The 14556-nt window shown below is 35.1% G+C and overlaps 1 protein-coding gene across 18 annotated transcripts in view; it reads left to right on the top strand.

Moving 5' to 3' along the window:
* kif1b (kinesin family member 1B) overlaps positions 1-14556 on the top strand; it is a 175266-nt gene that overhangs the window by 133424 nt on the left and 27286 nt on the right. For 10 of the 18 annotated variants that reach the window (XM_039755637.1, XM_039755631.1, XM_039755636.1 and 7 more), the window contains 11 exons: positions 707-825; positions 2684-2769; positions 3347-3476; positions 4419-4581; positions 6691-6781; positions 6860-6978; positions 7079-7134; positions 9911-10019; positions 11071-11137; positions 12828-12912; positions 13156-13261. In XM_039755637.1, the coding sequence (XP_039611571.1) occupies positions 707-825; positions 2684-2769; positions 3347-3476; positions 4419-4581; positions 6691-6781; positions 6860-6978; positions 7079-7134; positions 9911-10019; positions 11071-11137; positions 12828-12912; positions 13156-13261 (1131 nt within the window). Of the gene's footprint in view, positions 1-706; positions 826-2680; positions 2770-3346; positions 3477-4418; positions 4582-6690; positions 6782-6859; positions 6979-7078; positions 7135-9910; positions 10020-11070; positions 11138-12827; positions 12913-13155; positions 13262-14556 lie in introns of all 18 variants that reach the window. The other 8 variants (XM_039755630.1, XM_039755621.1, XM_039755628.1 and 5 more) reach the window with 1 other exon arrangement.

Genomic DNA, 14556 nt, shown 5'->3' with positions numbered 1-14556 from the left:
TTTAAATATTTAAAGAGTCAAACACTCGCCACTTGGTGGGATATCCTGCTGATACATCAGTAAATGTTCATGTTTGATGCTTATTGGTGATCAAGGCGTGTACGTTGAAAGCTTGCTTGTAATTTGTTGGTCTTAAATTACTTACAAATTTGACTAATCAGATATATTTTAATTCATATCAAATAATAAAGCTAAAATATATGTGTGAAACTATCCAAAAAATAATATCTCCTGTGTTACTATGAAGTCTGTGCTGAAGAGCCCGTGCAGTCCCTCTATCTTTTGACTCCTGTCCCTCACCTTCCCCAATTAGATATTTACTAATTGTTTTTGATCATGGCCTGGTACTGTGCTGAAGAAGATGTGACACTTGGTGTCTTTGGAAGTGAAGTACAAATGAGCGCACAGTGCTCTTTCCCTGAAGGGCCTCTTTATGGCTTGTTAATTGGCACCATTGGCCTCAAGATCTCTTGTTCATTTTTCTATGATCTCTTAAAGGCTGAGTTTGTCGTATAAAATCTTACTTCTTAAAATCATTATATGACCTGTTATCTTTAGGAGGCTTGTTAGTATCTTCGAGGAACTCTTTAAGGACTTAGCATGTGCCAGAGGTCATCTTATGGGAATTGTGCTATTAAGCTCCATAAAAAGTGCATTAATTTGGTATTTTTTGGATGTGGAATGATGCATTTTTTCTCTTCTACAGAGCCTTTGTATACCTGAGTAATTTGCTGTACCCAGTGCCCTTAGTTCATCGGGTCGCTGTTGTCAGCGAGAAGGGTGAAGTCAGAGGCTTCTTACGTGTTGGTGTCCAAGCAATTGCAGGTAGGAAGTGTTGCTGTTACTAAAAGTTCAAAGGAACTTGATATTTAAGAGTTCTGGATTTTTATGTTCGGTTGCACTTTATACAGTACCTCTGTTAAATACTTTGTGGGAGAAAAAAAACACTGACAGCCCTAAGAGGGAAATGTTTTTGCTGGCTAGGGTTTAATATACACTAAGCATTTTCCCCAGGTGGAATGCTTCCCTGAAAATAGTTCATACATTTTGTCATTTGTTTTCCATTTATATGAAAAATCTCAAATATCTTGTGCAGGCAGAATGGATTGGCCATGTACACACCTTCATTTTGTAAGTGGAACTGATAAGATATTTGAGTCTTAGCTGGTGTCAGAGCGCAAAGACCCAACATCAACAAAGCTTTCCGAGTATGAATCAGGCTTACAAAAGCATAGTTGGAGAAAGCAGCCTTACTGTGCCCGCCAGCTTGTGTACAGTAATGCAGGGGATAAAGAATCCTACGGCATAATTATATGGTAATAGGCATTTCTCCTAAGTACTGCTTATGAGAAGAAAACAAACCTTACTTTGTGATTTAACAGCATATTCCATTTGCCAAGATAAGTATCAACTGTATAATTAATACTTAGCAAATTATTGTACAAACACATTTTTGCACCTTGTCATGATTAGCTTTGGTTTTGCAATGCCAGAAATATTTGTAAACAAAACATTAACCTAATTTGTAAGAAAGAAAGAAAGAAAGAAAGAAAGAAACCTATACCATGATTCCATCATCTACAGACTTAACTCCATGGCATCACACTTGGGTAGTAAGCTTCCTTCTGATGTTCCCTATGCCCTAGGAAGTCTACAATACAAAGCATAATATTCTGTATGTTAAAGAACTCTCTATTTTGATTAACCCAAGCTATGTTGAGGCTGTCTTTGTCCAATTAACATTTTGTTGCTATTATTGTCAATAACTTGAACTGAAGCTCTTTCACAAAGATTCCTGGCTTACAGTTTTTTGTAGAAACATTTATTGACATGCCTGTTTCTGTCCAAATACATCTTTCTTAGTGTATTTTAGTGCCAAAGGGTAACTTGCCTTTGACATGCATGATATCTAGCCTTCCAAATTTTATATCCACCTGCTAATTTCTTAGCCTCATATCAACTTTTGACCTTTCATTTACTCATTTAAGGCAAATCAGTGTGTAACTAAACTTACAGGTATTTTTTAATATGTTTTATCAATTTGTTATTCCATTCTGCAACACTGTTGATGCTTTTTAGTGTGCTTATCATTTGGCAAATGTTTCTGAAATAAACTTCAGGCAAAATATTGCATCCATATTCGTTTACTTTTCTTATGATTATCTAAAAAATGGTAGATGCCTTTTTGACCCCGTATTCTGAGATTTGTTTGTTTTTTTTTTTTTTTTTCTGCTGTTCTATTCTTAACCAAATCAGTCCAATCATTTGTGACTGCACAGTGGAGAAAGGTACTCCAGCCTGTTGGGATTGAAAGGATCAGCTGAATAGTGGGAAGTTTATCACTTAGGAGACCTCAGATAGACCCCTGATGCATTTTGGGAATGTCAAAAAACGATGCCATATCTTAGTCACTCCTGTCTACTGGAAAGCATATTTAAGCCTGCTGTTTTTATTTATGCTGCTCGACTGTTTTCTCCCTCTGTCCTTCTCTTACCCTCTCTGTTTATGTGAGACCTATGCTTTGTATTTTTATCAAATTGACATTTGTACCGGAACAGTTTAACAATAACTTGCATATAACTCCCTGCACATCTGATCACTCTTGTCAGTATTCATAGTTTTGGTAGTGTTCACCAAAGAAATTAGAATCTGTTCCTGATTTTTTTGTCCTCTCTCCTAGCAGCTGATGAAGAAGCTCCAGATTATGGATCAGGTGTTCGTCAGTCAGGAACTGCCAAAATCTCTTTTGATGATGAATATTTTAAAGCTGTAAGTTCATGAATCATTAGTGTGATTACATTATTTTATATAGCTGTCCATCTGTTAGTCCCAGCTAGTTGCAGCTAACTTTCTTGTCTTATCTTAAATTTATGTTGCACAATACCTTGCTCTACCTGATAGCAATGGTTCCTCAATTTCTCTATAGTTTGCCACTATACATTGTAGATGTATTCTGTGAAAATTGATGTCTTTAATCATTGCTCAGTGCACAGCTAATTGTCTAGTTCCAGTTAGATCAAGTCCACTAGCTTTTCTTAGTGCTTTATTACTATACAACTTTGAAATCTCCATTGTTATATTTTCAAAGTTTGCAAAGATAGCAGTTCTTGTTTTACAGACTACTTCTTAAATACAAAAAGTGCAGTTTACACCAATTGGTGCCTAACCTAATGTGAGCAGATGATTTTCCGCAGGTGTTTTTTTAATATGTTTATTTTTTAGCCTTCAGAGACTTCACATACAGTACATGGCTGCTATGAGCACCAACTGCTGCAGTTGCTTTTAATCTTGTGCTGTAAATGTGACCCTAAGTTTCCACAGTCTAGTTTCCTTTTTCCTTCCACAGAGTGATTTTTCCACAGTTGTGATGACCCGGTCGGGACTCTCGCTTGAGGAACTGAGAATCGTTGAAGGGCAGGGCCAGATTTCAGAGGTCATAACTCCATCAGAAGAACTCAATCGGATAAATGATCTGGGTAAAAAAAAAATATCTTAAAATAAACAAGGACTAAGCAGTTTAAGGATCTTCTGATTTTTGTTTACCAGTTCAGTTTGGTTACTTCTTAATTTACATTTCGTGATTAGATACATTTACTGACTGGGTGCTGTATGAGTGGTAGTGAGTTGATATTAACAATGTCCTGCCAATCACCAGAGAACAAAATGACTTGTCATCGTTCCTTCTCTGGCGCAACAGAGGTCACCTTACTAAAAAGATTAGAATGTTTCTATATGTTAAGGGGATCTGGATATCTGCTTACTGTTTCTCTTAAATAATGTTTTATTATTTATAGTATTGTATGTGCAATTTCATTATGATATTTAGGTTGATGAGATGTGGACTTTTCCCAAACATTTCAGATATTGACAGTAATCTGCAATAGCTTTTAACCTCTCATTTTTTTATATAATCCCTTGTTTTACTAAGTGATCTTACTAATTTATTTCAGTACCCCATCCATAAAATAGAGGATAGTCCCATTTCTACCAATGGCATTCTGGCAACCTCCTGGGCTATTCTCCTGTACTAGGTTTACCTGAAGACAGATTGCACTCCATTCACATTGTAGTGCCAGTTAGCTATCAAAATGCCTCTCAACATACTCCTGTTCAGGAGATTCTTTAGAAAGCATCTTTAGAATGCTTATGCTATCTAGTCCTGTGCTCTTGTCATGCATTTTAAAAGCTTTATTACTGACTTAATCAATTATCAGCCATATGTATTTTAACATTATTTTCATCAAATCTTAGGAGTTACTGTGGTACTAAGTTGCTGTGTTTTGCTCAAAGTTTTATTGTTTCTTTTCTTTCCAAATATTGGAATGTATTATGCATATACTGATTTTGTAGGTCACTTTGCATAAAGGTGAATACCAAATCATGAATTAGAACATTTATCATTACTATTTACGTTTTAGACCTAAAATCTAGCAATTTGAAGGATACCCATCTGCTGAATGAAGGTCTGTCTGATAGTCTTGGCGATCACTTGGAGGTGGGAACAATCTTTACCTTTCGAGTAACGGTTCTGCAAGCCAGTGGAATCGCTCCAGAGTATGCAGATATTTTCTGTCAGTTCAAGTGAGTGTCAACGATTCTTATTGCCTTGTTGCAGTTTATTAGAAGAAATGATAATTAGCGTTGGCAAACATCATGCTGCAGTCAGTGAGGTGAAATCTTACATAGGAAGTAAATTGTTGAGTGGTGGAGGTTGTGAAATTAATAAATAATAACCAAGCAATGAAGATTCCTATCATTATTTTCACATTCAGCTCTGTATTGGTATACATTAAAATTGTTTACGAGAATAAATACTAAAAGACTGAAATGCAAAGTGTTTTTAAAACTCAAACAATCCCCTCCTCTCCTAATTTCCCAATTTAACCTTAAACTGGTCTTTTAGTGTATATATTGTGACAGATAGGGGGCGCTATCGCTTCCTTGAACCCTCAGACTTGACTCCAGGCACCAGATAAAAGTTCAATAAGTTGACTTTATTATTAATAACAGTGCACAAAGCACCCTCCTCTCCACAATACTCATAAATTTAAGTAAAGCTTGACCAAGCTAAGAATTAAAAAATGAGAAAACATTCCATTTTACACGGATTACATTTGCCCTTTGGCAGTCAATCATCAAATATCTCCCTAGACACTACACAATGTGGCATGATATGAGGAAACATCAATGACCCTTGCAAAGTATACTTTCTCCACAAAAAAGTGTCATATTTCCCTTCCTGCCTCTCTGAATCTGATACTGATTATTTATGCTCATTTACCCCAAGTGTTAAGTTAATTGTGCCACATATTTATGCCTGTATACAATCTTCAAACTGGATATCACTGATTAGAACCATTATAGATATAAGAGTGTTTCTTTCTGAGAGAATATAGACTTTGTGTTGTCCCATGTATATTTTTCCTATAATTGTACAAGGATTGCTATTTATGCACTATTTCAGCATTAATCTGGCTACAATTTTCACTTATGCGTTAAGTGGAAAGAGGCCTCAGTCCTTCTTTTTCACATGTACTGCTTTTGTTTTGTAACGTCCTCCTTCTGAAAATCTATTTTTGAGCTGATTTGTAAAACTACTCATAGCTACTTTTTGTTATTTCTTGTAACCCCACTCTATCCATTATTTGTTTGGATAGCCTGACTTACTCCACTTTATTAACAAGAAATATGATTTTGCTATAGTAGAAAAAAATCTGTTGCAACCTCTTTTTTAGCCAAATAATCATTATCACCAGCAAAGTGAATTACAGTACAATACACATGTCGTATCGTTAGATTTCTCCATTTCATGACTCCAAATCGAAACTGCATTATACATTAATAAAATAAATAAAATAAATTATACAGCAGGGATAAATATTGTTAATGGGACACTTATTGACCTTTGATATCTGGAGCCTCAGCTCTTTAGTTATTGCAGCCTTAAAATGTTCATCCATCCATCCATTATCCAACCCGCTAAATCCTAACTACAGGGTCAAGGTGGTCTGCTGGAGCCAATCCCTGCCAACACAGGGCACAGGGCAGGAAACAAACCCCGGGCAGGGCACACACCAAGCACACACTAGGGACAATTTAGAATCGCCAGTGCACCTGACCTGCATGTCTTTGGACTGTGGGAGGAAACAAAATGTTAATTCTTGACATTTAAATGTCTCTCTTTTGGAGATTAGTTTCAGGGCATTGGTTGACACATAACCAGGATTGATTTGGTCAAATCTTCAGCCCGTTCTAGAATGCAGAATTAGTGAATTATTCATATATCTAGCCTCACAGATCACATAATTCTGGCTTACTGTGTTCCAGAAACAAAGGTCTGGCTAAATCTGGGTTTTCTGAAATGAAATTAGCCTGATTTTCATGAATTCCAGTTTAATTTAACCATTTTTAATTTCACACAAATCCTGTTTTCCGGAACAGACCCCTCCCTGGTCTTTTTTGTCATTGTTTGTTTATAGTCATTTCTTAATTGCTCAGTGTAATTGCCTCTTAGTAAGTTAACTAAAAAAAAAAGTAAGAATGAAGGAACTGCAAGACTGTGATGAAATTTCCAAAATACCACAACTCTACTTCAAACAAAAGTATCATACATGATTTTAAATTTAAAAATCATAAAAGCTACAACTGCAAAACCTTATATAGACTCATTCGTTGCATTATTCTTCTTAGTTTTTTGCATCGCCATGATGAAGCCTTTTCTACTGAACCTCTGAAGAACACAGGCCGTGGTTCTCCTCTAGGATTTTATCATGTTCAGAATGTAAGTGAATGCCTCTGTCTGCATGGTTAAAAAGTGTGATCTTTCTTGAAAGTCTGATTTAATGGCATTGAATTTCAGGTGTCGGTGGAGGTGACAGAATCATTTATAGAGTACATCAAGACCAAGCCAATTGTGTTTGAAGTCTTTGGACACTACCAGCAGCACCCACTTCACCTTCAAGGGCAGGACCTTGGCAGGTAAGCTATGTCAGATGGGTATTAATAATCAGTATCACTGAAATTTATAGTGAACAATATAAGAAAGCACACTTCTTTTTTTCTATCCTATGTGTTGCAGCCCTCCTCAGCCTTCTCGTAAATACTTCCCTCCACCAATGCCTCTGTCTAAGCCAGGTAAGAAATCTTTCTTAACTGTGCATTTTTGTTTCATGTGTCTTGTTTATATATACAGTCATTGTGCTGTATTGTCCACAAAACAGTTAGTTATGTGTTACGTGCAAGACTAGTGTTGGTTGTTAAAAAGAATCAGGAATATATGAATACACATTATGAATACATATTATATCCAATCTAACACAAACTCTTAAAATTGCTACAAAATAAAAATGGTGATTGTAGGTCATAAGCTTTCAAATTCTTATTTATCTGTGTGGTTTAGAGAAGACCTAGATTGCACCCTTAAAAATGGTTTCAGGTAAGACATTTCTGTAGTGCTCATTGTCTCATCATACATGCTAGTTATTAAGATGAGACTTGACGAATGAATTTGAAATTTTGGTGATGTCTTACATAGCCAAATTGAAATCTTTACTATGGGGTTAATCTAAACATTATACTATGTTTAAAACCTGCATAGCTTTTTTAATGGATTGCTGAAACATTTTTTCATTGTACTTTACACATACTGTGCAGAATATTCAGTTCGGGCTATTTCAATTAAGAGCATGACCTTCTATTATATCCGTAATGAATATTCTTAATAACAACACACAAGTGTAGAAACCAAAATCTTCAATGTTACCTATACTAACCTTTCCAGCATATGGAAAAAAAAAATCTAAAACTATTCTGTTTCACGCTCTAATTGCAGGAAATTACATAATTAAGGTTGATGAATAATTGCTGCTTCACAACAGGCCTCTCTCAGCAAGCATATTAGCCTGTTTATGTATTTGTTTATTTTCCTAGTATGTTTTCTCTACATGGCCAGCTGGCTGTGCCGTTTTCCTTTGCACTGTAGAAGGACCTAGATGCATGGCTGGTCCTCACTGCAGTTGGTGTCGCCTTGAGGGTCTTCAGAGTTAATACTGCAGTGCTAACTGGTTGTGTATTCATAACACATTATTTATTTTCATTTTTGCTTCTGTGTTTTTAATTGCATCCCTTTCATTTTTTTCCTTTCCTTTTTATTTTCAAATGTCATTTCAGACCACGCGAGAAAGATTGAGTTGATTAGATACCTCATGACTGGTTATGTAAATGTGCATGTGCTTGACACTCTTTCTGAACACGCAAATGCTTTGGCCTCAACTGCTATTGCAAGTTTCGAGGACAGCGCAGATCATTTCACAAAGTTTCCATTCCTGCCTCTTCCGACATGCCCAGTTCTTACTGTGCCCAAGCACGATGGTTGGTAGCAAGACCCAACTATTTCAAATTCTGTAATAGTTGGGCTCCATATCTTGTATTTACCTTTAGATTGTGCAGTACATAGTGCTGGCTAAACCACCTTCCTTCCTCACTACCCCTTGAGGTTCATCAAGAATAATGCACTGCTCCTTGGTGCAAAGCTGAAAAAAATTAGCTTGTTCTGTGTTCACTTTGAAAATGTTGACTGTGTAGTGCTGTGCTGTGGTAATTTCTTACCAAAAAGATTTTGTAGATATGGTGAGGCCTGAACAAAAATGTATTGGTTCTTTATTAGTGAAATTACCATTGAAACAACCCCATACATTCATGGTTCTGGGTCTTATTTCATTTTTAAATTGACTTCAGTATATGTGACTAGATTCTGTCTGTGGCTGATAGTTTTCCTTACAAACATTTTCCATTAAATGCCCAATCTGGCTTTTGATTATTATCTTGTCTGCATTAAACATGATGAAAAATAATTATATATACAGATATTCAAGTTGTTTTTATAGATATTCAAGTTCATTTTCTTGTTTTTCTGTGTCTACTACATTTTGATTACTTACTTTTCAGCGTAATACTTTTGTAAATCAGCTTGTAGTCCAAAAAGTATGACAGTTTTCAGGATAACACCTATTAATGTATGATGTTTTACAGGTATGGATTTTAAGGATAGCAGTCAGATAATTCACTTGCTCTGTCTTTATACCACCTGAGCAAATTTGCTTTTTATGAAACTGATCATCTAAGTTTTGATGCTACAATAGTGCTCAAAAGTGATGAGAATGCTTGTAGCTTGTGTTCCTCACTTTGTAACAATTTGTTCATTATACAGTATTACTGGGAAGTTTAACTGAAGAGTCCGAACACATTAAAAGTTATTTAGCTTTCTTTTGAAATATTAAATAAAAAACTTTTTATAGCTTGGGACTTTGCTTTATCAGAGACAGAGCTACTCATTAGTTCCTGTCTTGGATTTCACTTAGAGACTGAATGAAAACTATCAGCCACAAATATTTTGAACAAGCGATCCAAATTACCTCCCTCTCTCAAAATCCTACCCTTCTCTCCCCTGGTTATCAGCAGTAATGCAGATTTTCTTAGTGTAGTGCCTTTTGTGATGAGCAACATCCCAGAATGCCTCATTGTTCAGTAGGTGTTATCATATGCTAGGTTATGTTAGGTGACTTGCTTAGAGTCCCATCATGTAAGTGTTGTAGTTTACAGTTCAGATATTCAACTTCTAGCCATATTCTTCTAAAGGAGAGTAAATTTGTTACATTTATTTTTTTTATATTTATTTGTAAATGAATGTGTGAAAAGTTTAAAGGATGCAAAATTGATGTGTTGTAGTTTGTGGGTTGGCATGCAAAAAGTATTGTTTGTTCTCTATACTTGAACTTCAAAAAAACACTTGCACACCTTAACACACAGGTGTCTGGATTTGTATCGGCATTCTGGGATGACCACTGTTGTATTTGTTCATGTGCTTGAAGAAAGGGCTACATCTCATTTGATATGTTACTTTAAATTGCAGTTCCAGCCACTAAACTGAACACTATCAGTAAACCCAACCTTGGCCAGTGTGTCAGCAAATATGACCTGCTAGTGTGGTTTGAGATCAGCGAACTGGAGCCAACTGGAGAGTAAGTAATCTTTACTTATTAAAACAAAATAACTACATCAGACCTGAATCCTATTAAGTTTAGCAAGCCTTCACTGCAGCTGTTTTCAGTTGTGTAAGTGTTCTAACCCCTGAAAAGAATTATACAAAAATTATTTGAAAATTAAACTTATTTAATGTATGGCCTTTTACGTTGAGGAATATCTTGGTTTCTTTGCTGGTGTTCTTTAGTTCATAATCCTGGTGATTTATGAAGCATGAATCTGTGAGCCTAGAATCATGTTCATATAAGTAATCAGACAACATGTTTTAATTTAATTTTCATGGCATTCTGCTTCAACAGCCATTAACATAAAACATTCATATTTACAGTATATGTTCAGTCAGAATCCAAATTACTTGAGTGTACAGCACAAATAAGAATATTGACTTTACTGTCCCTATACTATTTAAGTAGAGATGTAGAGAACAACGTGTTTGTGCAATTACAGCAAAGGCCTGTTAAAAGTAAGAATTTAATCCAGATATACATTAGGCAATAACATTTCATTGTGGTATGTTGAAAGTCATCTACGTAATAGCTGTGCCTCACCTAGGTAGTTGAAATTCCTTCCTCATCTTGACTTTGCATCATTTTTCTGGACTGAATAACAAACTAATCATCACTTGAAGTGCTAAATCTGTAGTTGTGTAGGATCATGATTGGTGTTCTCTGCTGTAAACCTTTACCTCTGCCTCTTCACTTGTTGTTTTGTCAGATTAATTTATGGTCAAGTCAAAGCATCTCATCCCTGTTTGTTGATTAAAACATTTTCATAAGAAAAGTACATTTTCTGGGTAGGATAGTCTTCTAATCCTTCTCCAGACAAATTTTCCAACTGCTTTAATTAGTTACAATGCCTGCCATAGTAACTGATTGTTTTTTGCTTGGTAAGCTCTGGGAGGGACCTGCTGTATGCTAAAATAGGACTGACCAGCATTCGGACAGAAAAGCATTCTGGCAGTTTCCAAACCATGTGTGATATCCTCAGTGGATTATTAGATTGCAACCACTGACAAGTTTTGTCTTTTAGGTACATTCCAGCTGTAGTGGACCACTCTGGAGCTCAACCTTGCCAAGGGACCTATCTTTTACACCAGGTACATGTTGTTTATTTATTTGTTTTTATGTATGTACTGTATGTTGTGCATTTATTTATTACCTACAGCTATTAGCATAAAAGATATGTATAAAGTTGTTGATCCATAGAAAGTGAAGAATTACAGAGACTACCCAAGGGTTGAATGATCACTGGTGTGTTGGAAGTTTTACAGAATTTCTTATCATTATTATTTAACAAATAATCATTTTATAAAGATCCAACACAGTGAAGACTCTTTCAGAATTATTTTAGGTGCAGTGCAACAGTTTGTTTCTTTTATTACTTTATTTAAAAAAAACAATTTTTCTGACTGTTTCAAAACTACACTGCAAGTTTAATTTTATCATGAAACCTGTCGAAATCCTGCCCATGTTTTTTCATCACTATAGACACAACACTAAACCAGCTGATATAGATATTAATCCATTAACACTCTGCTTATTTAATATTATTAAATAATTAGGTGACAGGTCTGTATATATGTAAAGTGGTGTTCTGACTATTGATTTACTCCTTATTACAAAGGAATGTAATATAAACTGCTTGATATATGGTACACTATAGATTTATAGGGTCATAGTATTGTCATATGTACAGCATATAGTGAAATTGTTACTTGCATGTTCTAAATAACTTGCAACATGTAACTTCTGTCACCATATTCTAGTAGAAAATCATTTATTTTATTCTGATTTGTATGTTTTATTTCTGAAGATTCAATATGGAATTTGTTAACTCTTTAAAGTTAGTAAGGTGATGTGCTTTTTTGAATAGCATCAATGCCTAACTTTACATAGAAAAATACTTATTTCTGCTATTTACATTTTTGTTGGCTTAGAACTTAGGAAAAGAGGGGACCATGACTCGGCCTATGAGTCAGAAAAGAGTGTCCAAATGGTAGACATCATGAGAAAAAAACTTTTTATTAGTGGCATACATGCTGGATGAAATGGTTGGCAAGGCAACGTGTGAAGACTCACACAAATTCCTGTTTTTATTCCATGATTAGAAAACAGTATATGAAACTAAGAGTTATGGAGTAATGGGAGTGTAATTCTTATTTGGCCATGACTCAGATCTCCAACTTTTTTAGGCAAGTTTTAGGGAAAATTTTAAAAACAAAAACAAATTACTTCTTAAAAATTCAACATAGTTAGGGAAAATTAAATATAATCCCAAGTATGTTTATCATGAACATTGTTACACTGCTATGTTGATGGCTTTTCTTTTTTTCCTGCACAAAATTATATGTTATAGTATATTTCTATATATAATTTAAATAGGGATGAATAAGATTCAGTATGGACTTTTTCTTGATAAGTTAAAAGAACTTAATATCTAATTTAATACCTATCAGAGATGTCTAATAGCAGATAGCAGATTCAGTTTTACGATTTTTCCCCCTTTATTGTATTTTTACAGTATTATTGAAATATAATTGTATGTTTGTTAATGTGCAGTAATAGTAATATATTATTTTCATTATGATTAATAATATATCAACCCAAATAAAATTTCAGTATGTAACTTTAACGTTTGCTAAGTTAAACTTTTGTTAATACAGTATGTGTCACGTACCTTTGTACCGTATTATATAAATCTCAGTATAAGCCACTTCTAGGTACCCATTAATTTCCCATAGCTTAATAAGAAAGGTAAAACTATTAGAACATCTTTGTTGCATACAGGGAATCCAGCGTAGAATCACAGTGACCATCATCCATGAGAAAGGCAGTGAGCTTCACTGGAAGGATGTTCGGGAGCTGGTGGTGGGTAAGTGTCATAAATGCTTTCAAATAAAAGTGAGTCTACCTCTAAGGTCTTTTTATTTGTAATAGATACTTGTATGCTCAACACACATAATTGTTTTTAATGCTTCTGCATTTTGTTTTAATTAATAGTAACTAAAGAACAGTAGGCAGACTCACTTAAATTGCTCCCCTAATGAACAGAACTCTAGAAACTGAACATGTCTTTAATTAGATTTTTAGTTATCATCTTTCTCTCTGCATTAAGGACGTATAAGAAACAAGGCAGAAGTGGATGATTCTGCAGCCGATGCCGTTTTATCACTCAATATTATCTCAGCAAAAAATGTAAAATCATCTCACAATTCTAACAGGTGAGTTTTTGAATTCCTTTTATCAAAATGTATTTTTGTACATGTAGGAAATTATCATACCTGTTTATTAAAGTCACTAATAGTTGATTACTCATAAAATGATATAGAAGGTGAGTAAAGCAAAATATATCACTTGCTAGAGCCAAACAGAATAGAATTCTTCTACATGCTAGCTATAACAGGAAAGCAAAAACTGATAGGCATTACATTGATACTGGTATGGTGTATCGCTTTCTTCAGCAGTCTACACACAGAAGGTTAGAAAGTGATAATAAAAATTCGAACTTAAAAATTTGAGTCCCGTTTCCCTAGTCTTATCAAGAAGCCAGAGTTTCACTGCAAAAATACACTGATGATAGCAGTCCTATGTATTTTACAAATTGCATTCTTAATTAAAACTGCTTAAATGAACATATGCCGCCTGTTACTTCTCTCATATTCTTCTTCCTTTCTTGCACATTTCAATGTACATCATATTATGTGGTTTCTTGTCTCGTATGAGTTTGTAGATGTGGGTTTCTGTGCATTCGTTTAGTTGTGTTGTATATTTACTCTTCATTAATATTTGTCTAGTAAAGCACTTTTTTGTCCTTTTCTACCTTTAACATCTGCAAAAGTCATAGATGCTTTGGTGTTAGTAGTGTGGAGAATGTCCATTCCCTGAAAAGCTCCTAAACAAGTATTAAATACAAATTCCGGATTTGCTATGTTTAGTTCGAGGAATGGTCAGTGTTATATCTTCAACAAACCACCACTTCTGTCCTTTAGTTATAACCTCCTACCTGTACTCTCCTCAACCACACAATTGTAATACCTCCTCTAGTTATACTATACTGTATAGCCAAAGGTTTGTTAACAACAGACTTTTACACCTGGACTTCCAATTCCAAAACCATGGGCATTAATATAAAGTTGGCCCAACATCTGCAGTCATAACAGCCTCAACTCATTAGGAAAGCTTTTCATAAAATTTTGGAAGGTGTCTCTAGGATTTGCGCCCATTAGGCAAAAGAATGTTTCTGAGGGCAGGTATTGGTGTTAGATGAGAAGACCAGGTTCACATTCATTCCAGTTCAATCCACAGTGTTCAGTAGGGTTGAAGTCATGACTCTTTGTGGCCCACTTGAGTTTCCCCACACCAGACCTGTCTGACCTTCTCTTGAAGGACAGGGCTTTCTGTAGAGGGGAATGGTAATGTTGGAACAAAGATGGGCCTTTTTACCAAACTGTTGCTATAAAGTTGGAAGCATAGAATTGTCTAAAATGTTTTGTATGCTGTAGCATAAGTATTATAC

Source organism: Polypterus senegalus, chromosome 6 (genome assembly GCF_016835505.1).
Source record: "Polypterus senegalus isolate Bchr_013 chromosome 6, ASM1683550v1, whole genome shotgun sequence".
NCBI classification, from domain to species: Eukaryota; Metazoa; Chordata; class Cladistia; order Polypteriformes; family Polypteridae; genus Polypterus; species Polypterus senegalus.
Note: the sequence above shows the minus strand (reverse complement) of the source record. Positions and strands in the feature narration are given on the sequence as shown.